This window comes from Pseudopipra pipra, chromosome 13 (assembly GCF_036250125.1).
Source record: "Pseudopipra pipra isolate bDixPip1 chromosome 13, bDixPip1.hap1, whole genome shotgun sequence".
Taxonomy (NCBI): Eukaryota; Metazoa; Chordata; class Aves; order Passeriformes; family Pipridae; genus Pseudopipra; species Pseudopipra pipra.
Genome location: NC_087561.1, coordinates 1557435 through 1582789, shown reverse-complemented (window position 1 = coordinate 1582789; position 25355 = coordinate 1557435). Strand labels below are relative to the sequence as shown.

At 43.1% G+C, this 25355-nt stretch overlaps 1 protein-coding gene across 2 annotated transcripts in view; it reads left to right on the top strand.

Moving 5' to 3' along the window:
* LOC135421276 (fibronectin type-III domain-containing protein 3a-like) overlaps positions 1-25355 on the top strand; it is a 41096-nt gene that overhangs the window by 12506 nt on the left and 3235 nt on the right. For both annotated transcript variants that reach the window (XM_064669568.1, XM_064669569.1), the window contains 23 exons: positions 4651-4778; positions 8660-8735; positions 9578-9654; positions 11241-11469; positions 12521-12793; positions 13672-13727; positions 14874-15028; positions 15294-15353; positions 16588-16726; positions 17558-17611; positions 18307-18428; positions 18512-18686; positions 18906-18992; positions 19297-19435; positions 19914-19982; positions 20285-20403; positions 20507-20612; positions 21131-21306; positions 21845-21958; positions 22487-22636; positions 22974-23254; positions 23765-23977; positions 24551-24717. In XM_064669568.1, the coding sequence (XP_064525638.1) occupies positions 4683-4778; positions 8660-8735; positions 9578-9654; positions 11241-11469; positions 12521-12793; positions 13672-13727; positions 14874-15028; positions 15294-15353; positions 16588-16726; positions 17558-17611; positions 18307-18428; positions 18512-18686; positions 18906-18992; positions 19297-19435; positions 19914-19982; positions 20285-20403; positions 20507-20612; positions 21131-21306; positions 21845-21958; positions 22487-22636; positions 22974-23254; positions 23765-23977; positions 24551-24717 (3133 nt within the window). In that variant the 5' untranslated portion in view covers positions 4651-4682. The remainder of the gene's footprint in view (positions 1-4650; positions 4779-8659; positions 8736-9577; positions 9655-11240; positions 11470-12520; positions 12794-13671; positions 13728-14873; positions 15029-15293; positions 15354-16587; positions 16727-17557; positions 17612-18306; positions 18429-18511; positions 18687-18905; positions 18993-19296; positions 19436-19913; positions 19983-20284; positions 20404-20506; positions 20613-21130; positions 21307-21844; positions 21959-22486; positions 22637-22973; positions 23255-23764; positions 23978-24550; positions 24718-25355) is intronic.

Below are 25355 nucleotides of genomic sequence, written 5' to 3'. Positions count from 1 at the left end.
CAGTCCTGGAGCTTCGCTGGGTTTCTTAGAAGCCTTTGTGGCTGAGACTGTGCGTGGAAAATGTGGCCTTTCTGTGAATATGGTTGACATGAGCGACCATATTACACCAGCCCAGCGTGGAATTACTCCAGAACACGTCCCAGGGTCTGTTTTTGCAATAGGAATTGCTTTTATTTAATTTAAAATATTTTTTAATTTGCATTAAATGGCAGTATTTTAGCTTTTGAGATGCGCGTGTGTCGAACAACTAATCTGTGAAAACAAAAGTTATTTAACTTAGGAATGTGATCTCCACTGTCACTTGTTTCAGCTCAGCTAAAACTGCTTCAGGTTTGTTTCAGAGGTGATTAATCCCAATTATTTTATTTTTTATGGCTTTCATGCTTCATGGGCTGAATTCATCCCTCAGCTCAGACCAGGTTTGGGAGTGACCTTTAGCTGATGTGTAATAGAAACCACTGCAAAGAAATGAATCAGGTCAGAAGTGCCCTTGCAAAATGTAAACTTTCTAAAAGTCAATCTGTTTAATTCCATACTGACTCAAAAATCTCCAGGACAGGGTGACAAAGCTGGAGAGACACCTCTAGAAATTCTGCTATTGATTCATATTTAATGATTCACTAAGTTGCAGTAAATTCCTATAAATTACAAAATTTGCCTAGTCTTTAACACTTCTAGATGGGATTATTCTTGCTTATTTTAGACTACAATTTAAAATTTAGTGTATTAGCTCATCTTTAATGTCAGTGCAGCCTGTTAATTCTCAGTGCAAGCACTTTTTCCGTATTTTTTTTTCCCCCTGACCACTTGGAGAGTTACTACTGAGGATTAACTTAAAATACCCAAGAACAGACCATGGCCAAAGCAGTACAAGCCCCTATTCCTGAGATTTGATGGAACAAAGTGGCTTTAGGACCTGAGAAGCTCTTTGATACAGTTCTCCCAATGGGTGGGTTGATCATTTTGGGCCATGAACACCCCCCCAGCTGGGGTTACCTCTCCAAGCTGACTTGGCTTGGGGTAAAACAGAGGGTTTAGAGGAAGCCTGGAATCACTGACAGACTTTTAGGGATGTGGGATTTGGTAGGACTTGGGGGTGTTGGTGGGTGAGAGGCTGGACATGCCCTGACACCCAGAACCCCCTGTGCCCTGGGCTGATCCCACAGGGATCGTGGGCAGCAGGGCAGGGGGGGATTCTGCCCCCTCAGGTGAGACCCCCCTGCAGAGCTGCCTCCAGCCCTGGGAACAGCAGCACAAGGACGTGGAGCTACTGGAGAGAGTCCAGAGGAGGCCCCGGAGATGCTGCCAGGGCTGGAGCCCCTCTGCTCTGGAGCCAGGCTGGGAGAGCTGGGGGGGTTCACCTGGAGAAGGGAAGGCTCCAGGGAGACCTTGGAGCACCTTCCAGGGCCTAAAGGGGCTCCAGGAGAGCTGGAGAGGGACTGGGGACAAGGGATGGAGGGACAGGACACAGGGAGTGGCTTCCCAGTGCCAGAGGGCAGGATTAGATGGGATATTGGGAAGGAATTCTTCCCTGTGAGGGTGGGGAGGCCCTGGCACAGGCTGCCCAGAGAAGCTGTGGCTGCCCCATCCCTGGAAGTGTCCAAGGCCAGGTTGGACGGGGCTTGGAGCCACCAGGGCTGGTGGAAGGTGTCCCTGCCCATGGCAGGGGGTGGCACTGGATGGACTTGAAGGTCCCTTCCAACCCAAACCATCCTGGAATGATTTTGTGGGAGTGTGGATGGAGGTGGGTTCAGGATCCTGCAATCTCCTTGCCCAGGCAGTGATTGTCCTCCACCTTTTCTGTGAGATCAGCCTTTCCCTGTGGCTGAGGGCTGTGGGGCTGGGCTGGATTCCCTGCTCCAAGCTGTGGGAGGGTGTTGGGAAATGGCTTTTCAAGATAGAGCCCTGTCTTTGTTATGTTTTGCAGGAAATTGTGCTGACTATGTAATAACTTTTCAGGAATTCTCTTTTTATTTACCCCAATACCACCTACTTCCTCCAGTGAAATGGAGCCTTTGGGGAGGTAAATCTGTTTGGATCACGTTCTGTTTCCCTGGAAAAGTGTTACCTGTTGAAGTGGGGAGGGGTTGAGTCCCCCCCTCCTTCCCTGGGCTCCCTCTGAGGGCAGCAGTGTCTTTGCTGCTCTTATCAGGATGTTGGAGGAATGAAGCAGTGCTGTAAAACCAAAATATCTCGTTTTTTTCCAATCTGTCAGGGCATTCCTCTTTTGTCCTCAGTGTTCTGCTGCTTGCAGCCACCCCAGCCCAGCTGCACAGGGAAATATCAACGTCCTGAGCCAGGTGGAACTGCCCAGAAGTTCTGAAAATGGTTTCATTTGTGTCAGTACTTCTATTTTCTCTGCCCACGTGGAGATTCCTGCCAAGACACGAAATTCGCTATTTTTGGTGTTTGTCATTACCTGTATAAAAACAGTTATTTCCTGATACTCCAAGTATTAAGTTCCTCCTCTGAAAAATGAAATTACAGCACTAAGCAGAATGTGTGTGGAGGTGTCAATGGGAATCAAACACTACCTGAGCCATCAGGCAGGAGAGTGAAGGTTCTAAACCCCATGTGGATGTTGGGGCTCTGCTCTACAATTTGTCCTAAAGACAAAGCCTCAGAAAATTAATTACTAAAGCTCAGGATAGAAACTCAGAACGTTCATTTAGAATTGCAGGTGGCTTTGGGACCTGTTTCAGAACACGTTTTTCTGCAGCTGCTCATTTTGGGTGCTTGAACATTTGAATGCAGCTGGAGTTGCTTTTTGGTAAAGGGGTTTCCCCTTTATTTTAAGTACTGATTTCTGTCGTCTTTGAGGTTCAGAGATGAAAGAAATTGGGACTGTTTCATATAGAAAATAAAGGATTTTCATTTTGCCTGTGTAGAGCATATTCCTGTTATGGCTCTTAAGGCTTAAATCCAACCACTAACCATCTAAAAATGGGAGAGGTGTAGAGGAGGAAAAGCTGCCTCAATTTTACCATGCAGGAATTTTTAAATGGAATAGTTAAATACCATCAGCTGTGTTTGTGTCCTCGGCAGAGGCAATTCCAAGCCTGACAAATAGGAGATTATTTTATTCAGGAAATAAATAACATGCTAAGGCAGTTAAGTGTATTAAATATATATAGTAAGTATAACCTGATAGAAATTCAATCTCTGAGGTCGTGTCCAGCCCTTGCACCTTCATATTTGACCTCTGAAAATTGTGACTGGAGCAGACCTGGAAAACAAGTTGTTTGTGAAGTGATCTGAGTTCTTGGGAAGCCTTGAGGAGTTTGTTGTGCTGCATTTTGGGACTGTGTGATGGTATCTCTTATTTTGAGATGCTTTTGCAAACAAGGAGGAATGTGGGTTTTATCAGTGGATTCCACCAGCTCCTTTACCTTGTCGTGGTAATAGAGGAGAAATCCTGTAGTCTCAGCTTTATTGCAGACCTTTGCTGAACAAAATGAATTAAAGCTAGCAGAAATGCTAAGTCAGGCTGTGATATTTCTCTCACTGTTGCAAATCTGGAAATTCAGTCCCACAGGTACAGAGTTCATCAGGGGTTTGTTTTCCTCTTTTTCCTTCCCCAAACACTCCCTTTCCATGCAGGTTGTGGAGAACTGAACAAGGACTTGGCACAGCCTGACTTGGTTCATGCACAGATTTAGGGGGGATGGTTTTAGTCTGGTTTTGATTTTTATTTTTAAGGAATAAACTGTCCTACCCACACTTTGCCTTCTGGTTTATGGGAGAAGGAAGTGTCAGCATTTCCTGTATCCTGTTATCTTGTGCTTTTTATGGATGCTGGATTGACTATACACCGAAAATTCCCTGCCATGTGGACTGTGTTTTGACTGACTGTAATTACAGATTATTCCCTGGAAATCCACAGCTATGCAGCACTTTTCCTTTGCATTTCTCCATGGGGCTCAGTTAAAGACTTGGTTACAAAATGCTTTTTTGGGGTTGTCTTAAGCCTTGTTTTCACCATGTCGGACTCTGCATTGAGGACACGTTGCAACACTGGAGAAATCACACAGTTTGGGGGCTTTTCTGATCATCACAGGGACTGAAATGTATATGTGGCATGTGCATTATTGAGCCTGACACTTGGGGTCTGGAGTAGAAGAATTGTAAATTGAAATTTAGGAATAAAGTGCTGCATAAATGCAAATTTCTTCAGTGTGTAATTGCTGCACTGAGGTACCAGTTTCAGCACTCGTGTGGCAAGTTGAATATTCATGATAATTAAAGAGGATAATTTTGGGAGAAGGATCCATATTGCTTAAATGAAGTAGTTAAAAATGAAAAGTAGGGTAATACTGGACTACTTGGATGCACTCAGAATATTCTGAGTTGGAAGGGACTCACCCACAAGGAAGAACTTGGGTCTATGACATGTCATCCCCTCCTTCCTTTAAGCCTGTCAGTTTGCCCAAGTTTTAAATGTGCAATGAAGCCAAAGTGGATGTTTTATAGTGAATTTTGTGTCCAATTAAAATCAGTTTATGTGAAAACCTTCAGGGGAGAGTTGTGGAGTGTTGATGTCTAATGATCCTTTGCTGTTGAGTCTGGTACCAAATCTGTCAGGTGAAAGAGAGAATTATTTGGGGGAGGAGGTCTGGCTGTAACGTTGTCCCCGTGTTTTTGTTGGAGCAGGTGGTGGATGTGTCCATGAATGGTCCCAAGAAATGATGGCCGACCAGCCGCCCCCCTTGGAAGCCACACCTCTGTTGAATGAAGTGCCACTTCTACCTCACATGGTCAATGGGGACAGCATCCAGCAGGCAAGTAAATCCTGTCCTGTGCACCAGGGAACTCTGGGAACAACTTGGATTGTGGCTACAAGAGCAGGAGACTCAAAAAAACCCCAGCTCTGATACTGATTTGCAGAGTTAGGGAAGGATGTGGTTCCCAGCACTGATGTCATCACTTCAACAGAAGTGCAAACACAGGGAGGAAAAAATCACTCAGCATTCATCTGGGTGAAGGGAGTGTTTGTTCTGCACATGGAAGTGCTTTAAAATTACACTGCAAACTCCAAGGATCAAAGGGAAAATGTAATATATGGGTTTAATAAAGCACTAAGGTTTTGAAACTCGTGTGAAATAATGAATAAAGATTAGCAAGTGGTTGCAGGGCTCTAAAGCAAGAAGTCTGTTACAGGAAAATGAAAGGAAAGACCTTGGCTTCCTGTTATTAAGTGTCTTCATTAATAATTACAGTGCAGTGGTGAAACCTGAGTGCACTGAGTTGAAACTTTAGAGTTTTATTGGACACAACCCTTCAGAAGTACCTGAGGATTAGAAATACAGGCAAAAGTGAAAGTAAAACAGTTTTGAAGCCCAAGGTTGTGTAAGTTGTCAGTAAACATGAAATGAATTTACTCTTTGGCAGTAGAAGTCAAATTCCTCGTGCTGTAAATGCTGAGGATGTTCCCAACCTCTGGAGACAGACTTGCAGTGCCCTCAGGACTCTCCCAGCCATCCTGGTACTTTAACAAGGCATCTTTTCTAGGCTCTCTTTCCCACAAAGGCTTGAACCAGATAATCTCAAGGTTCCTTCCAACCTGGGCTGTTCAAGGGTTCTGTAATAACAAAACACACATTTGAAGGATTTCTGTGCCTGAGTTAAAGAATTGTTTTGTTGAAGCAAGGGACAAACTGCCCATTGCTTTAATCTGATCAGTTCATGACCTCAAGTGTCTGACACCAAGTGAAATGGGAATTCAGGGCTTAATTCAGAAGGGAAAATTGCATAAAAGTTCCCAGGGGATAACTGTCATGGAATGATTATGGTGACAGTGAAGCCCTTGGGATATTTGAATGTACAGTGACTGAACAGGGTACAACAAAATAATCATGAATTGTTGGGGGTCATTTGTAGACAATAAATGCTGGAAAACTTGAAATGAGATATTCTTTAATTTGTCATGGGAAGAAGGAGAGGCCTATGTTGTATTCAATTTATTAAAGAAAAAGTACTTTTGTCTTTTTGCCTCAGACTCTGGAGATGGAAGTACAGTGAGTGTGTCTGGAAATAAGTAAAGCTGTCGAGTCTCTGAGCTATGTCAGAAGTTCTGGCACTAGAAGGTGAAATTTCAGCCCCTGCCCAGAACCTCGTGTTTCATGTTACATGAGGAAAAGAGATGAAGGAAAAGAAATCAAGTAGATCTAATTGGCCCCTGTCCCAGAGCTGTGTGTGGGACGTGTCTTGGGGTAGGTCAGTGTGTGCTGAATGACCCATGAGGAGGTGACATTTTTGGAACCCAGAGCAGACTGTTTGCCACCAGGTTAGAGTAGAAAAGGGAGAGAAAAAAGACTTATATCTTGGAAATGAATTTGAAGAGTAGGTTTGAAGTTTAAATAGAACCTTGACTTAGAATCTGTGTTAATGCAGATGATTTTTAATTATTTCACTGCCAGAGGACACTCTCTATATAAATATGTAATTAATATAAAAATATATCTACATAAATACAGAATTTCTATGATAAATGTTTGTACAGTGATTTGTTCTCAGAAACCCACCCTGTGTGGTTGCCCAGTCCCCTCAGGCAGTGAATGCAGCTCATCATTAGTTTCATGTCACATAAAGCAAAAAGTTGGAAGTTTTTCTGTTTGTTTTTTTTTTTTTTTTTTTTTGTTCTGAAAGAACTTGAGCAGTGGAAAGTGTGTGGATAAGGGATAAGAGCAGAGCCTGGTCCTTGGCAATAGGTGTCCCACTGTGCTGCTGCCCTGGCTCTGAGGGGCTGCACAGGACACCAGGAGGTGTTGGCAGGTCTGGGCTCCAGCACTCCCTGTGTGGAACTTGGCTCAGCTCCACTCATTAGAGAGGCTCCAGCTTCCTGGAAATGTGCCTCCTTGGAAGGTGGATGCAACTGCATTTGCTTCATTAATTACAGTGAGTCATTCCTCCAAGACATTGCCTGTGCATTCCTGGAATTCCAGTCTGGAGCTGCTGCAGCCTGTGAGTGCACCACTGACTGGGGATCTTTGCTCAGTGAGAGTTCCCTGAGCGGGGTCTGAGCACTGGAGTTCACTGAAACCTGCTCTGAAGATCTGCCATGTTCAGAGGCTCAGAATCCCTCCAAGGATCCCTTTCCTGCCTCCAGGATGAGCTCTGCTAGGAGGGTTGATCCCATCCCCAGCAAACCTCCTCTTCCTGGTTCCTTGTGCTCTGCCAGATCCCCAGCCCCCATGACAATAATGACCATTATTGTCAGTTTGCTTTAAACAATTAACAGCCCTTCTCTCTCTCTGCTCTGAGAAATTCAGTAGCATTAAAGTCAAATTTACTTATATGCTGGAATGACAGATCTGCTGAAGTTCCAGTGTTTAATTTACCATTTTTAGAGGTATTCTCTGCCATCTTTCCTTCTCTTGGAACCACAGTAAGTATTGCTGACTGGCTAAATGACCTTTTCAGGAGGTTTTGGTGGTTTAGTTATGCCCAGAAACAACTCATCTACCCAAAGGAAAATTCTCTTGTACAAGGAGCATCAATTCTCCTGTACAAGGGATGTTACAAAAAATAAAGTCAAGATTAATATACCAATATGCAGAAGCTGCAAAATTAGTGTTAAATGGCATTTTTCAGTCCGTTCCTTTGAGTCTCTACTGATGAGGGTGGTGAAAGGTGAGTGTGGTGCAGGTGTCTGGAGCTCCATCACTGGAGATGTGGCAGCACAGAATAGATTTATTCATTAATGTCATGAGTAGCTCATTTTACCAGGAGTTGGGTGACCAGGTGATCTCTTTGGGTCCCATCTACCTGATACAACTATTCCATGAATAGTATAAGAATACTTTATAAAAATTGAAGGAAAGAAGATTAGATTTTTTGAGTTTCACACCTAATTTAACAAATATATTTTATTTCTGTTTTTACACTGGCCTTTCTTCATGTGCTGGCCATCACCAGGGTGGAATTTTGACTGTGTAATGCAGTTCTTACCTGGCCAAACACTCATTTTACTGAAGAATTAGACCTGTGCCTGTAGAATACCATAAATTTCACTGCAGAAGTTTGCCATGTTACAGTAAAATTACAATAAAACTGCAGCTGCCAATATTTCCCTGAGACTGAAACATGTTCTGTGCGTAGGGCAGGACGAGGTGATGGTTTGTGACACCCTGCACAGGGACAGGATGGTGCCTGAGGGGTGGCTGGCAGATTTCCACATGGATTTGTGTGCAGATGGATGTGGTCATGTCCAAAGGGACCTGCAGAATCTCACTGGGAGTTGTATTTCTTTAACTGCACAGTTGCACAAAACCCACACCTATCCTTTGGGAGATACAGGGCAGAGGGGGTGGGAAAAGCTGGAAAAGCAAAGAGAAGCTCAGGTCATTTGTTGCTTCAGTAAGAGAAGAAAAAGCAGTGTGAAAGAATTGAAATCAAAAGCTTAGTTAATTATTTCAGGTGTGTCAAGGGAAGCACTTCTGGTGGTAATCAGAAAAAAAAAAAAGTGATTTGATGTCAAAGTATGAAGAAATCTCATTCCACCCACAAGTGTCTCATCCTGCTTTTCTGCTCCAGGGTCGCCAGAGCTTTGTTGTTTTAACTTCACACGTGGGGAGAAGGAAGAGATGGGTTTTTTTTCCCCCAATTAGTTCTTAAAATGTTATAAAACCCCAACACCTCTTTTGTGTTTTGTTTCCTCCAGGTTATTCTTGTCCAGGTAAACCCAGGTGAAACATTTACAATTACAACTGAAGATGGGCACATGCAGTGTATTCAAGGTAAAGGGAAGCTGGAGTTCTGAATCCAAATATTTTGGCTCTGAAGTTCCTGTTTGTTTCTGTGCTATCAAATGTGGTTTATATGTTTTGCAGTGTAATACATCAGATTTTTGTTAAAGCCCTGGGAAGTTGCCAGGATCCCCCATATCCTGCAGACTTTAATTTATAAGAGCTGGTTTTGCAGTGATCCTTGAATAACTTGTCTTCCCAGAATCCTGGGAATGAATTTACATGGGATTTAATCCACAATAATCTGAACAACTGTAACAGCCCCTGTGACCTCACTGTGCTGTCAGGTACAGCCTTGGCAGGTGCCAGGGGAATTATTGCTCCCAATTGTGCCTGAAAATTCCTTTTTACCTTCTGGGTAAGTGACAGAACATCTGAGTTGGGGCAAAATATCTCCTGTAAGTCAAGTTGAATTTATCAGTATTTCTATTTTGGACATATTTTTCACCATTTCAAATGTTATTATATAAAATGTGTCCATTCTGCTTTCATCAAGTCCCACACAGGAATACTTCCTTTCAGCTTGATGTGAAAAACAATGTATTCTTATTTAAAATTCAAAAAAAAGTTACTAGACCAGCCGTCTGCATTACTACAGACTGTTAGCTGCCACAAAATAAGAGCTAAAATTATCTGTACTGATTTTTGTGCAATGAAACAAACACTGTTGGCTGCCTGGGGGTGGTGGTTGGGATAAAGCAAATAATCCAGGGCCGAGTCAGATGCAGTTGCTGGTGTTTCAGGCCCCAGGGTGAGCTCCCACCTTTGGAAAAAGGTGTTTCCAGATGGGAAAACCCTGGTTTGTTAAAAAGTGGCCCCTTGTTCCTCCCCAGGTCCAGCACATGTCCCTCTGATGTCACCAAATGGTTCCATGCCACCAATATTTGTGCCTCCCGGTTATGTATCTCAGGTAAACTTCATCCTCCTATTTCATGTTTTTATATCATTTATAGATTTTTGTTTAAGTTTTATATTCTGTGTGGGTTTAATAATATTTATCTTATTTATTGATTATCTTAGCTGGGAAAAAAGCATTTCTCCTATTTTTTCCATTGACCTTAATGACTATTTCACTTTATTTTGTGGGCTCTGTCACCTCTGTTCACTGAGTAAAATTTGATCAGGTTTCCAGGATTTTCTTTAAATACTCTTAGGCAGTAAAAGATACTTTTAGTAAGAAAGATAACTCCGAGTTGACTGTCTTGATCCATTAACAGGATCCACATGTTTGTTTTCCATCAATCCTGTTTACAAGGTGAGGGTGGGTGCCTGGGTCATGCAAACACTCCCAGCTGGCTGCAGGTTTTTTGTATTTTAATATAACTAAATAGTCATAAATAATCAGAGTTTTCACTGCCTCTGACCTCCTCAACATCCAGCAAAACCCCACTGTTGGAGCAGAGTGTGAAGGGAGTGTTAGTGATGGAAACACTAATTCCAGTGACACGTGCCTGTGAAATGAGCAGGGCTTTGGGCTCTCCCAGCTTTATTTTTCCATTCTCATGGATTTTCCACTCCTGGGTGTTGCTAAGTCACAGCAGATCAGACCTGTGTGTGGTATTTGAGCTGTTACCAGAGATGCTCAAATGACCAGTTTGATTTACTTCTAAATTAATGCATTTGAAAGGGAAATAATGAAAAGCAAATAGTTTAATTTGGTTTTGCAGACATTTCCTGGTAATATTTAAAATCAGGAGTTTTCTCAGTAGGCCTGAAACCTCGTAGCTCTGTGTTCTTGGGTTGTGTTTTTTGCACACAGCTGCATTTTGGACTTCTGCTGTTCTGAGTAGGTACTTTCATGCAAACCCTGAAGAAAGATCCTCCAGGTTATATAATTCATTGCTCTGAAATGGAGCCATCAGTGCAAACAGAGTGCAAAGCCCTGGCAGTACAGCCTGAAAACTACATTTATTTATTCTGTGTTTGCTGTCACCTGAAACCAGGAGGGTTGGTTTGTTTTCCCTCGGTTGTTGTGACAGGGATTGACAAGTTTGAAATGAACTCTAAATCAGAGCTTGAGTCACTCAGGCTGTTCCTGTCAGGAGATGAGACTTTACCTTTGTGTTCCCAATGACTGGAAGAGCCCAGGGATCGTTTTGGATTTTGCCAAAGTGGGATGAAGTGGTTCAGTGGTGAACAGGTTTCATGCCCCATCCCTGGAAGTGTCCAAAGCCAGGCTGGAGCAGCCTGGTCTGGTGGGAGGTGTCCCTGCCCATGGCAGAGGGTGGGACTGGAGGGCTGTAAGGTCCTTTCCCACCCAGACTATCCTGGGATTCTGTGATTGTTCAGCACTTTGGGGTGTTACAGCTGACCCTCCAACTCTTCTTCCTTCTAGTAATACATGCTTGGTTTCCCCTGGAATTCAGTTTGGGGTGCAAATCCCTGCCTGGCAGGTCGTGGGTATGGACTCAAGCACAGAAATTCCTTATTACTTGTAAATATTTCTTTATAAGGTTGTCTCTGGATTGACCTTGGATTTCTCCTGTTGTGTGGCAGGTGGTGGAAGAGAACGGAGTCCGGAAGGTGGTGGTGGTGCCCCACTCGGAATTCCACCCTTCCATGCATCCCCCTCCTCCCCCTCCCCCCCACGTGCCCCATTACATGCACCACCCCCACGCTCTGCTCCCACACCCCCCCCACCCCGTGTTCCCCCCCGTGGGCACCGGGGAGCTGCCCCCGCAGTTCATCCACCAGCACCCGCCTCCACACGTGTTCCAGGAGCAAGGTGAGGCCCAGGGAGCGCCTGGGGTCAGCCAGGTGGGACAGGGGCTGCACAGGGAGCACCTGGGGGGCAGCCAGGTGGGACAGGGGCTGTCCGTGGCTCTGTCCGTAGGTTTGGGGCCGTTGGCAGAGCACACCCCCCTGGGGGAGAGGTGTGTAGGAGCCTGGTCTGCACTCAACGAGTGCAAAGTGGGGTTGTATAAACCTTCAATCTGCTGCTCTTCCATTTTTACATCTTTATTGCAAAGGCAGTGCCTGGGAAGTGTTGTGATCCTGTGTGTTCTCCACAGATCCCTGCTTTTGGTGCTGTAAATCCCACAGTGGTGGCTTCTACCTCTCCCTAAAACTGTGCTCTCCAAAACTGCTGTGTTTTGTCACAGCCTTGGCTTGAAAATGTGTTTAATTTGATACGTGAATGTATTTTTTTGAGTCCAAATATGACTAAAAAGAGAATAAAAATACTATCTATAAACCATAAAACATAGTTATCTGTGTTGGAGAGTGAAGTGCAAGTCCACTCTGTATTTAAAAACTGAATGAATCAATATCTCAGTGAAGGACTGGGGTCATGCTGAATTACACCAAGCTTTTACACACTTCAGAGTTATTATATACCTTATTAAATGATCAAGAGTTAAAACAGAAAGAAATTAAACTATGTAAGACCATTCACTATCTCTCTCTCTCAAGCTTAAATTGATAATTAAGATGTTTTGACTCATGTTTAGGGTAAAATACTCAGTAGCCCCCAAGCTGTGTTTTAAAAAAGTTAGTTTGGATCCTAAATTTGCTTATTTTTTTGCAAATGGGTCTGTAGCAGGGAAGAAAAGCAGCTGTAAGGCAGGATATGGAGTAGCTGACGGGAGAAAGGCCCGAAGAATTCAGTTTAAAAAGACCTCAGAAATCCCTGTCCCTCCAGACTGACAGAGCACAGGAAAGTTCCTGAGGGGTTCAGCTTCTGGTTTTACTGTAGTGATTCTTCCAGCTTCCAGAGTGTTTGTCAGATGTGAAGTAAATGATACTGGACAGTGAATTAATTTCTCCTTCCTTTTTAGAACCTCGTTCCCATGGAAGGACAAACTTCATCCAGCGGGACGAAAGGAGTCTCAAAATGCAGGAACACCTGAAGAAGAGACTAAAAGACAGACAAGCCAGTGGTCACACCAACAATAAACTGAACAGTCCTCCCTCCTCACCACACAAAGTTGTTAATTCTTCCAATGCCACAATTCCCAATGGGAATGGGAAGGGACAGCAAGGGGCAGGAGGAGCACTAAAGCAGAAGCAGATAGGAAAAACAAAGGGCAGTCCAGAGGCAGAGATGGGAGGTAGGTTGCACTGAAAGGGGAAAAGAAATCTGAATTCTTTTCTAACAGGTCTGTAAGTTCACTGCAAAGTAAGCTCTAAGTTTATAAATTTCTTTGGCTGTTCAGTATTAGATAAAGCCCAAAACGCTTTTCACTGCATTTAGATTTTTTTTTTGCTCTACAAATAATAGTAATATCAAGTTTCTTCATTTGAGATTTATCAAATAAGTCCTGAGGAAAATTGAATTTTAAACCTTTTTACTTCCCTTGCATTTGTGACCAGGACTGATCAATACTCCAAGTGAGGAAGACCTGTAGGTACTTAAGATTTGTGGTGTCATTCTTTGTGGTACTTTTGGGCTGAGTAGATGCTATTTAATACTTCAAGAAATAAGAAGATTTGAGCAGTATCTGCACAGGCTGCTGACTGATCAGTTGTAATTTCAGCTTTGGCTGCTAAAATACCTTGTGCAAGTATGATTGCCTTTGCTGTTGGTTTGAGACAGTGTCAGGCTTCTTCCAGATTGTGATTGTTTTGCCGTAGGAATTCCAGGAAAGCACAAAAAGCAGAGATAAGATCTTATTGTCATTTTTTTTAACACCTTTCATTTTCAGAGGAATCTTTTTCTGTTGTCAAAGAAAACCCCTTTACGCTGAGATTAGGAAAAGATCCCCTTTGTGCAGGATGTACTAAAAGGGTTTTTGTAACACTGTTAGTTTTGGACAGTTCATGTTTCTCCCTCTCACGCAGCCAAAACAAACAGGGGAAATGAACTTTGCACAATAAGTACCATTGTTAAAGTCCTAATGAGGCCAACTCCATCTCGTGGTGGCCTTTTGGTAACAGCCTGGCTTGCTCTCAGGGTTTGGGATTAATCTGGTTTGTATTTAAATTTCAGAATCTGACACAGAATCCAAGAAATGTGATACTCACTTGAGCATTGGCAAACCAGTCGTAAGTATTACCCTTAAATCCCATTATTTTCCGTGGATGTGCTTTGTATAAAATAACTTGTGTCTTATTGATCCTTTTTTCTTTGTTCTTAATGGTTTATTTTTTAAATAGAGAAAATAAATATAGTTGAGTTGTCAGAGTTCATAGCTGGGAAAGAGCAGCCACGCTGTGGAAATTCACTATTTCTCTCAGCTCTCTGAAACTGTCTGACTCAGTTTCCCAGTCTCTAATCCCAGAATATTCCACTGTTGAAGTTTTCTAGTGTATTCAAGGCTTTAGTGCCTTGCAAACCCAGGGCCTGCTAAACTATTGCAAGTCTGTCCATTCTTGGAACCATCCTTTGCTCAGCATAGAGGATTTAAGAATATTGGGAATAAAACTGACAAAAATAGATCCTCTTTTTATATTATATAGAGAAATTGGAGCAAATATTTGAGTATGTACAGACTTATTTAGGAAGTTGGAGTCTGGTGAGGTTAATTTAAATGTCTGTTTTTGATCTTGAGCATGTTTACTGAGCTCTTCTCTGCATTATCCATACAGCAAACATAGGTTGTGTTCCTTCACATCAGTTTTTGAGGGGTTTTTGTTACACTATTATTTTTTCATTGCTGCTTCTGCCATCTGTATTTAATGCTACCAGAGGGCTGTGTTGCCTTTGTCAGAGGGAATTTGGAGTGTGGGAATCCAGCAGCAAAAAAAAACTTAGACAAGAAATTTCAGTCTTGAAATCAGAGCCTCTTGCTGTCCCTTGGCTTGGTGGTTAAATGTTACATGAGGGAGCTGTAAGAAAATGAGGTGTCTGTGCCTGAGCACTGATCTGGTGGCAGTGTCCAAGACTCCACAGCTGAGAATTTGCTCCCAATGAGTGATGCAAACAGTGACACAGGAATTTTCTCTCCCTGCCCCGAGCCAGTGTGATGTGTCTCTTGTTTGGTGATTGAAGGGAAAGCCTTTACTGTGCTGGTTTAGAACTGAAAAGAGGAAATAATTGAAATTCAAATAATGCCTCGATATTTCCACTACAAAGGTAAAGAATTCCTCCAGTGAGGAGCTTCATAGGCAAACTAGCCACACCATGTTGTTGACTAACAAACCTTTTCTTGCAGAAAGCAAACTTACTTGCATTATTTATGCTTTTAATAGGTTTCTGATATACAAGCAAGATCAGCCGTTCTGTCCTGGAATCTCCCAGTTAGTTCACAGAATGGAGAGAGCCATAGTCATAGTCCAGCAGCATTTACATTTGAAGTAGCAATATCCAACAGTGGTAAAAATGGAAAATTTAAATCTGTCTATGTGTAAGTTTAGTTTCTTCCTTTAAGCACAATTGCCATGTTTAAACCATTAACCAATCAGCAATCTCTCTATCAGGAGCTGTTTGTTGACTTGCAGACCTTCCTACTTCACATGAAATAAATTTTAAGTAATATCACTAAAGAGTTACGTGGACAGTGGGAAAATTAAATGTGCTCTACATGGTTTTGCTTTTCAATGAGCTTTGAGCCTCGAAGGTTTAAGGAGGAGCTGTAACTCTGCTTTTTGTTTGTTTTTCCCTTTTCACAGTGGGGAGGAATTAACAATTACACTTCCTGATCTCAGACCAGCAACTGATTATCATGCCAGGTATGCTGCTGGGACGGAAATAATTAATGCTGGGGGAATTACAGAATTACTGTGGCTTCATGGAAAAAAGGTGTGATCCAAACAGTTCGAGGAACGCTCTGAAAAAACACCATGGCTGTGGACACTGGTTCTGCTAAGTTCCAACTTACCTTCTGATTTCATTACAATATCACCTCATTTTCCTCCTTACTATTTTCTCTGTGTTTCTCAATACAAACTTTAAGTTTTTCCGTGTTATTCTCTATCGTTAGAAGAAGATTGGACAGAGTGAGATGATTGTTGTAGGCTGAAGGCAGTGGTAAATGAAATGACTTAGCCTTGAAATTGGATCTGAAAGTCTGACTTGTCAGCTTGATTTGCAGAGTAGCTTGTGTGAAGTGCAGCAGTGCAAGGAGGGAATGGAGAACTGGCTGAAGGGGGAAGTCAGATGTGACCAGGGAACGAGACGTGACGTTCGAGAATTACCACACAGTAAATAATGCTGAGGGAGGTGTGGGACTGCTCAGGGAGAGCCCAGCTGGTTAAACAAGCCAGGGAACGTGTGAAGAGTCAGTGCAGCCTTGAGATTTGCTGAAGCAAAGTCCTGTTCTTAAGCTCCAGAAATGTTCTGAGTGTGTGGAGTACTCAGCACAGCTCCACTTGCTGCACAGAGGATGTGTGGTTTGGGGGGCTATTTTCCATACAGGCCAACTAAACACACAGAAATGAGCACAGATCTTGTAGAAATTACCCTAAAAAGCACAATTTTATGGCCTGAGCAGCTGATTCAGCCCATTTTAGTGTCCGTGCTCTTGCACAAGTATTGGCTGTATTTGAATCTTTTAAGTCTTTTTAGTAAAAGGCTCATTTCCAGTCAGGGATTCTGTTCCCATTTGGGAACATCTGCAGTTTTCACCCTGCATCCCACGTGTATTTCAGCACTAAAATATGTCCACTGTGACAGAAGGTAACTGTAAAGTAAATGAAGATGACAAATGGGGTCTCTGGGACCAGCAGGTGTGATCCCAGTGTGATCCCATCCCTGCTCTGTCTGGGATCAGCAGTACCTGTGTGATCCCATCCCTGCTCCGTCTGGGATCAGCAGGTGTGATCCTGGTGTGGTCCCATCTCTGCTCTGTGTGCAAACCCCCTGCAGCCCCTCTTAGGATTAAATGCATTTTTGAAGCCAACAGCTCTCTCCTGGAATTTCCAGGTGCTCATGCAACAGCAACATCATTAATTCTCCTTTGTTCAGAGTTTCAGCAACCAGCAGTTCCATCAAGGAATCCATTTCAGAGTTGGTGAGCTTCACTACAGAGAGCTGTGAGCCAGACTGTCCTGCTGCCCCAAAACTGATTAACAGAACCAAAAACAGCCTGAGTTTGCAGTGGAAGGTGAGAAGCAGAGCTGGGTGTGCAGTGGGATCTGTTGGATTCATGTATAGTATGTTTAAATTAGCTTGGTCAATAATTTAATGTGTACTTTAGGTGTTGCCTCTTAAGTTGCTCAGTTAAGACTGATAATGAAATTATTATTTTCTTCCTCTTTTGGTGTTTACTGAGTTTCTTGCCTGCAGCTTTAGTGTGGCAGAGTTTGTAGCAGGTCTCTTATGAAGTGTTCTGTAGGAAAGTTTTCTCAACTGGCAACTGTTTTTGCTTGGGTTCCTACATGATAAATAAATATAAGTTAATATTCCTATAGTTATCCTGACCCATTCAAACTAAATTTCTTTGGCTGCTTTTGTGGATTTACATTTTTTAATCTGACTTTTGAGTATATACAGTATCTGTGAAGACTTGTTGGTAGCTGTGTTTTCTTCTTCTTCTGACTACTGAAAATGGTTACAGCTAAATGACTTCAGTTAAATTATTTGTATAATCTGTACTTAGAAGATGAAGAAGTTCCCAGTTTATATGTCATAACAAGCACAAATGTTGTTCATCTGAACACTAATGTTGCTCAGTTGTTGAGCACACAGTGCAAGGCACAAGGAAACAAGCTCTAAGAATATAACTTGCTTTATTCATAAAAAAGAACTATACATAAGTTAATATTCCAGACTCTCAGAATTAATAGAAGTAGCACAGCAGCCCAGAGCCTTGTTTTAAAAGGCAGTTGGAGTATATTGTATTCAATTGTTAAAATGTTGTTTTAATGTGTAAAAATATTTATAAAAGTACAACCATTTGATTTTAACTCTTTTTTCTTTGTTTCTTTATTTTCAGTCCTCAAATGACAATGGTTCCAAAATAACTAATTTTCTTTTAGAATGGGATGAGGTAAGACCTTTTCTAGTACCAAAAAAAATCATAATGACATCTGTAGAGCAATTATATTTAAAAATACTCTTTGCTTTGGTACAGAAGCTATTTTGAGTGCAACTGTCCAGGCAGTTTAAAGGGACAAATGATCAGTGTGAGAGGACAGTGTAAAACTGCCTCAGTTGTCTTTCAGAGCATCATTAATTCCTGTGCTCTCTTTAAATGGATGAGCATTTGTATCTTTGGGAGCTGTCATAGATATCCCTCAGGTTTTGGCCTTCTTACTGAGATGTATTCAGAGGGATAAAAAATGTCAAAAATATGTTTTGTTTTCAACTACAGTTGTTTATTGTGTCAAATCTACATTATTCAAAATAAACAGATACCTCAATCCAAATGTGGTTTATTCTCAGGAATGCTCAGAGTGACCATCAGCATATTCAGTATGACCATGATGACATTAGATTTTGCATTCTTTAGGTTTTTCATTATTATTAAACGATGAAATGACATTTGTGGTGGAAGGTGTCCCTGCCCATGGCAGGGGGTGGAATGAGGTGGGCTTTAAGGTCCCTTCCAACCCAAACCAGTGTGGAATGCTGTGATTTAGGAGATTTAGAGTGAAGAGGGTGACGTTGGCAGGGATCAGACAGACCCTTGGTGGAGTTCAGCAGTCCCAGTGCAAGAAGTGACTCTGGTTCTCATTTTTTCAGGGGAAGAGTGGCCCCTTCAAGGAGTGTTACTACGGGCACCTGAAGCAGTACAAACTCACCAAGCTCTCTCCCTCCACAAGATACTCGCTGAGATTGGCTGCTAAAAATGATATTGGGATGAGGTAACGCCCCGAATACGTGATATCATTTATTTCCTCCTCAGCCCCCTGTGCTGTTGGTGATGTTGTGTGCCATCCCTCCCCAGTGGGTTCAGCGAGCCGGTGTCGTACTACACGGCCGGGATGGTGCCCCCAGCCCCAGCCCCCCCGGTGCTGCTGGAAGCAGGAGTGACCTGGATGGCCCTGAGGTGGATCCCACCCCCTGGGGTGTCCTCAGATGATTCCCTCACTTACACCTTGGACATGGAAGAGGAAGGTTCTGTAAGTGCTGAGGTTGTTGCACATGTCAAATACTTGATCCTCCGTGGTGCTGAAATAAAAAATTAACTCTGTTTTACCTTTGAATTACCAAGTCTTTCACGTAATTCATGATAAAGAGATGAAGTTCAAGCTAAAAAGATTGTGATGGACCTGCTCTGGTTTTTTGTTCTATCTTAAAAAGGAGTGACTGTGTTTGTCCTTGTTTTCCCTCCTTCCCAGGGTTATGGATTCCAGCCCCAGTACAACGGAGATGAGCTCTCATGCACTTTAAGAAACCTTAGGAGGAGCACATCCTATAGGTTCAGGGTTCGTATTTTATTCTGATTTAATGATGACTGTGCTTTTCTGGGTTTGGCATTTTCATGCAGCTCAGACACTTTGTATTGAGAGCAGGAAGTTATCTGTTGTTGGAACAGGTTTTGGTGAAATCCTAAAACAAATCAGATTTTCTGCACTAGGTAGTTCTTTTTTCTCTTAAATTGTCTTTATTTTGGTTGCTTTTTTAATAGAAGAATTTTGTAAATCAGCAGTATGTTTACTGTCATTTTATGTTGTTAATAGATACTATTGTCATTAAATAAAGAAGTTACTCTTTTCGCTCCCGAAACAGCTCTTTGCCTACAACAGTGAAGGAAAAAGCAGTCCCAGTGAGGTGGTGGAACACAGCACCAATCCTGACAAACCTGGACCCCCGAGTAAACCAGTTGTAAAGGGCAAGATCCACTCCCACAGTGTGAAAGTTGTGTGGGGTAGGTGCCTTTTGGTATTCCAGTGCTGCACTGAACTGTGTATGTGCAGTCCCTCAGGGGTGCAGATCAAATCAGAGGAGAACTCAGGCTATTTATTTGTTCCTGCAGATACTATTATTGCAGGAGAAATACTCAGCATTAGCAAAAAATGGTTTATTTGGGGGCTGTAGTACAAAAGTGATGGTTTTCTTCATTCATTTTAGAGAAATCTCATGTGCTCTTAAAAAGTAAGAGCTGATACCTGCAATTGGCACTATTTTCCTAGTTACTCTTCCTGGCATAATCATGATTAATAATAGGAAAAAAATTGCTCTGAAAAACATGTTGTGAATAATTAAGAACACTGGTTTCTGTTTCTGTTGGAGTTTTCTACTTGAATGTATTCTGCAGTCAGTGAGTATGTTCTCTCAACAAGCTGATAACAAAATAATGGCTGGTTTTAAAATCTCCCATGATTTAAGATGTTGGTTTCTTTCAGAACCTCCCAAAGATAATGGAGGATCAGACATCTCTAAATACTTTTTGGAAATCTCGGAAGCATCAGCTGGTAAGGGATCACCTTTGGGTACTGAGTGTACTGAGTCTCCACCCCTGGAGGTATTTAAATCACATGTAGATGTGAAACTTGGGCACATGGCGTAGACTTGATGATCTTGGAGATCTTTTCCAACCTGAATGAATCTCTCCTCGTTGCTCGAGCAGTCAGTTGTAACACGTCGTGCATGTTCTCTGTGTAATCACTCATTTGAAATCAATTCTGTGGCTTGACTGTCGTAATTGGGTGAGAGAATTTTCACGTGGGATTTTGCAGAGGTTTTGAAGTGCAAAATGTTTCATTTCTTTGCTCAGGAGGGAAGTGGGACACGGTGTACAGCGGGGCCCAGAGGGAGCACGTGTGTGACCACCTCAGGCCCGGCACCTCCTACAGACTGCGAGTGTCTTGTGTCAGTAAAGGTGGGGAAAGCCAGGTGAGCAAAATCACAGGAACTGGGCATCTGGAAGCCATTTCTGGTTATGTTTTAGTGAAATGTTTTTGTGTTCCTGCTCTAAACTAACCTGTCCCACTGCCAGGCCTCCGATGTGACGACGGTCACGACGTCGGCGGTTCCCCCCGGCCCCTGTCCCGCTCCAGCCCTGGCAGGCAAAGCCAAGCCCAAGGAAATCCCTCTGCAGTGGGGTGAGCACAGGCTTTGAGCAAAATGCTTCTCTGATTTTAACTGTCCACATAACAACAATCTGTAGAACTTCTTAGGGAAGAAAGTAAAAATAGAAATATTGAGACGCAGGCTGTGCCCTCAGGTGGTTTTTAGGTTTGGGGGGGTTTTTTGTGGTTTTTTTTAAGAAGACTGCCTCTGATTGAGTGATACAGTGAGACTTATGCAGACATAAATATTTGCCAGTGAGAAATCTTCCTGCCTGCCTATGACTGACCCCTGTTTGGCAATTTAAAAATCAGCTCTTCTTTTCTTATTGTTACCTCAGTAAAGGAGATAATCAAAGATACACTGTTTTATGAAGAAAACAGGGAAAATACCTGAGGAAAAAACCTGATGAGGGCCATCTTAAACTATCAATATCTGGGGGGAAAAGCAAGCTCCATGAAGTGTTTCTGCTCAGATATGTGATAAAAACTTGCCCTAACTTCTGGAATTTAGCAATTAATACTGGAAAAACCAATCTGTTTTTGTTTCCTAGGCCCCCCAGCCGTAGATGGAGGTTCTGACATTACAGAATATATTCTGGAAATGGCAAACTCTGAACAGGATGAACACAGGGTTGTGTATCAGGGCGCAGCAGCTGAGTATGTAGTGACCAACCTGCTTCCAGGGAGAACCTACTGCTTCTGGATCCGGGCAGGGAATAAAGTCGGGGTAACCACTGCCAAACCACATCTCATCTGTTCTTCACCAGAGTGTGCAATGAGGGTGCTGCTGGAGAAGTCTGAGGATATTTTGTAGCTTGTGTTGTGTGAAGAAGCACTTAATAATGCCTTAAGAAATTGTTTGATGTGTTCCAGTGAGCTCACAGTCTGCAGCTGGTGGTGTGGTAACAGCATTGTGTGGAGAGGGGTGTGTGCAAGCCATGCCAGGTTGGAAAAAAGGGTGGGAGAAATGTTGGTTGCATAAAAGTCTTTGTGAAACAGTCCCCAGCTGCTTCTGGAAGCCAGATCCTGGCTGGGGGAGGGAGGAGTTACACAACCCTGGAGCAGGAGGATCTCAGATTCCTGTGGGAATGGGGCCAGCTTAGAGTAAACTACCTGCAAGGGATCTTCAGTGGTGCTGTGGAACTGAGCACTGGGCTCTGCTATCTATTGCTCTGTCAAGTTAAAAATGGCTTGTTTTCTTCACTTGCACATCAGTTCCTGCTCTGGTGCTGTTGCTGTGTTCATGCAGTTGTGTTTCCCTGCAGTTTGGCCCCTACTCTGACAAGGCAGAGCTCTCCACTGCTCCGGGCCCCCCCGAGCAGTGCTGCAAACCCCTGATAACCTGTAAGAGTGCAACTTGTGCTGTGGTTTCCTGGGAGGTAGGTGTTGATGGCTCTCAGTAACCCCCAGATTGGTGTTTGGCTTTTAGAGTTGTAGTGACATGTGTGTGGTACACAGAAATGGGAGAAATAACATATGTAGAGCTGGAATATTTTAAGCCCAGTTCTTTATAGATGTTTATGTTGGGTTTGTAAACTCGGTTTGAGTTACTAATTTCAGTCTTAACTGGACAAATTGGGTGACATTTAATCCTCCTCATGTTATGGTAACTAATATGTAATATATTAGTTCATCTAATTGGTGAGAGACTGAGTGAATGAAAACTGTGGTCTGAACTGTGGTGGTGTTACAGCCACGTGTCACCTTTTAACAAGCTGAACTTAAAATCCCTGGGAAGAGACCTCAGGTTTCAATCCCAGTGCTTCCAGAGGTTGGACTTGGTGGTCTTGAAGGTGTTTTCCAACCTTAACAGTTCTGTGTCTCTGCTCAGTGTAGCAGTAGATCCCATCTGTGTGGTGAATGTATAAGTGCAACAGCTGAACTGAATTTCTCCTCTAACCCCACAGAGCCCGGTGTGCAACGGTGCAGAAATCATGGAATACAGGCTGGACTGGGGCCAGGTGGAAGGATCCATGCACATCATCTACACTGGCCCTTGCCAGAGCTATGAAGTCAAAGGGCTCACACCTGCAACCACCTATTACTGCAGGGTACAGGTAGGAAAAACCTTTTGCTGTCACTGAGCACACCGTCGAGTTTTTGCAGTTTGGAGAAAAATCAGCTAGAGAGGAATAAAGTCATGTGCTGTCACCTAGGAGGTAACTGGGAAAAATAGTTTCCCTTCTCCCCCAGTCCCTCCTAATTCCCTGTATCTAGAAGAGAGGTCAGACCCAGTGTGCCATGAAATCCAGACACTTTGCTGTGTTTCCATTTTATTCGGGAGATTTTCCATTCTCCTCCATGCTGCTTTAAGAACACATGGAAAGGTGTGATAGATGTGACTGCCTGGGTAGAAAAGAGCTTTGGTGAACTGTCCCTGGTGTGTTTTTTCAGGCTGTGAACGTGGCTGGAGTGGGGCTCTTTGGGGAGACCAGCGTGGTGACCACCCCGCCGTCGGTGCCCGCAGCCGTGGCCGTGCTGCACCTCCTGGAGGAGGAGCAGATGGAGATCTCTGCTCCCTTCTCCACGTGCCTTGCAATCCAGTGGGAAGAGCCCTGCTGCCACGGGGCTGAGATCACAGGGTACAACATAGAGTATGGGGAAAAGCAGCTGGTCACTGTGGGGAGGAACACAACTCATGTCCTGGAGAATCTGCTGCCTGACACTCTGTACAGGTAATAACTGGTTTATTTTGAAACCACACTGGTAGGATTTAAAAGAATAGCTTTGAGGGTAGTGGTGTAAATGTTTAGAGCAGTTTTTCGTTCAGCTGACGGACTATTTGCCTAATTCACCCTGCAGCCCCAAAAAATCACCCCAAAATTGTCCTATCCAGACTCAAAGCATGATATTGGCAGGAGTTAGATCGTGGTGTTAAATTCACATTCTGTCTCAAAGCCAAGGCCTAGTTCTGAGATTTCTGGGGTTAGAATTTTTCATTGTGAAGCGTATAAAGGGATAATCAGGTGTGTGGCCAAAGGAGGATGGATGGACAGGTCAATAAGTGTTCCTGTGTCATGTGTTCAGTCTTGGTTAAAGCTGAGTTCAGATTAGGGGTCTGCAGTTTTAATTTCTGACTGCATTTTAATTGCTTTATTGTATGCAGTTATATTCTGTACCTTTTAACTCTTGCTTTATTACCCAGCATTTTTCCTGACCACATAGCTGCTCTCTCCCATTCCCAGAATCAGAATACAGGCCATAAACAGCCTTGGAGTTGGTCCTTTCAGTCATTCCATGAAAGCCAAAACCAAACCACTACCTCCTGACCCTCCTCATCTGGAATGTGTGGTCTTCAGCTACCAGAGCCTTAAACTCAAATGGGGAGAAGGGCCCAGCAGAGCTTTAATTACCAACCCTACACAGTTCAACTTGCAGATGGAGGACAGGTTTGGCAGGTAAGTTCTTGTTGATTTACTACTTCATGTCAAGTTTTTAAGGTATTTTAGGTATTTTCCCTTCTGCTTGCACTAGTGAGTCACTTGGGCATCCCAGAGTTTTCCCCTTAGTTTGCAGCTTTGCATCCCATCTTTCAACCAGAAATGCTGTCAAATAACTTGCACTTCTGCAATACCTTGCACTTCTATTTGGTTTTTTAACAGTAAATACTATTTACTATTTGAATAATAAACATCTTGCCATTATCCTGTGTTGGCAGGGGTTTTATTTCTTGGAAATTCTAAAACGAAGTGCAGTTTGCATAAAAGAAACACAGAGTGGCCAGCTGTTCTTTAACTTGAAATTTCAATTTATTTGGTACATTCAAGGGTTCTTCTCTTGATTCAGAGCAGGAGTTGGGTCCTGCAGCCTCAGTGGGATGGCCAGTGTGCACATGGGGAGAAACCTGGGACACCCAGAGTGTGGTGTCACCTCCTTGTCCTTAAGTTAAAACAACTGTCCCACTTCTGATACTGAGCTAGACGTTTGTGATTGCTGAGTAACTGAACTGTGTGTGCTCTCTATGTTTCCAGGTTTGTTACAGTTTATAATGGTCCCTGTCACACCTACAAGGTACAGAGGCTCAGTGAATCCACTACGTACTATTTCCGGATCCAGGCCTACAACGACGCTGGAGAGGGAGGGTTTTCCCAAGTTTACGCTTTCACTACAACTAAATCTCCACCTGCATCTCTTAAAGGTGAGCTGACCCTGCCCCAGGAACCTCTGCAAGCCACTTCTGTGCAAGATTCCTACAGCCTGACACTGCCCAGCCCAGAGTCTTTCCAGGGCCTTGAGGGACAGAGAATGGGAGCTGGTTGTGAGGGGCTTTGTGGGTATGAGAAGGGCTCCTGCACTGCAGCTCTTCCGCCCCTGAACTAAGCATTCCAACCTTTTTTCAACTGGAAAGACATTTTTCAGGGTTACCCATCATTTGGTGTAAGTTACAAGAGCGTGTAGCAAATGAGAGCACAAATAATTCCTCTGGTCTTCGCTTTCTTACTTGAACCTCAAAGGTTCTGGTAAAGTCATTCTGAAGATCAGAGTGCTGAGGGCCTGCAGGAAAATTAATTGACTGAACCATGTTTATAACATGTAATTTCACCTCTGGGCATGGACAGAAATGCTGGTTTCTGTAGTGATTTGAAAGTGCTGCTCCTCTCTACAAGCATTAGGCATCTGTCAGCTCTAAAAGACAGACAAGTGTAACTCAGTGATCATTTTTTAAGCTTATGTCATGAAATAGAAGAAAAAGAAATAAACAAACAAATCTTAATTGCTTAAAATTATTGGAATGAATTACCTCTAAGGATAACAGTTCTACATTTATAGAAACCA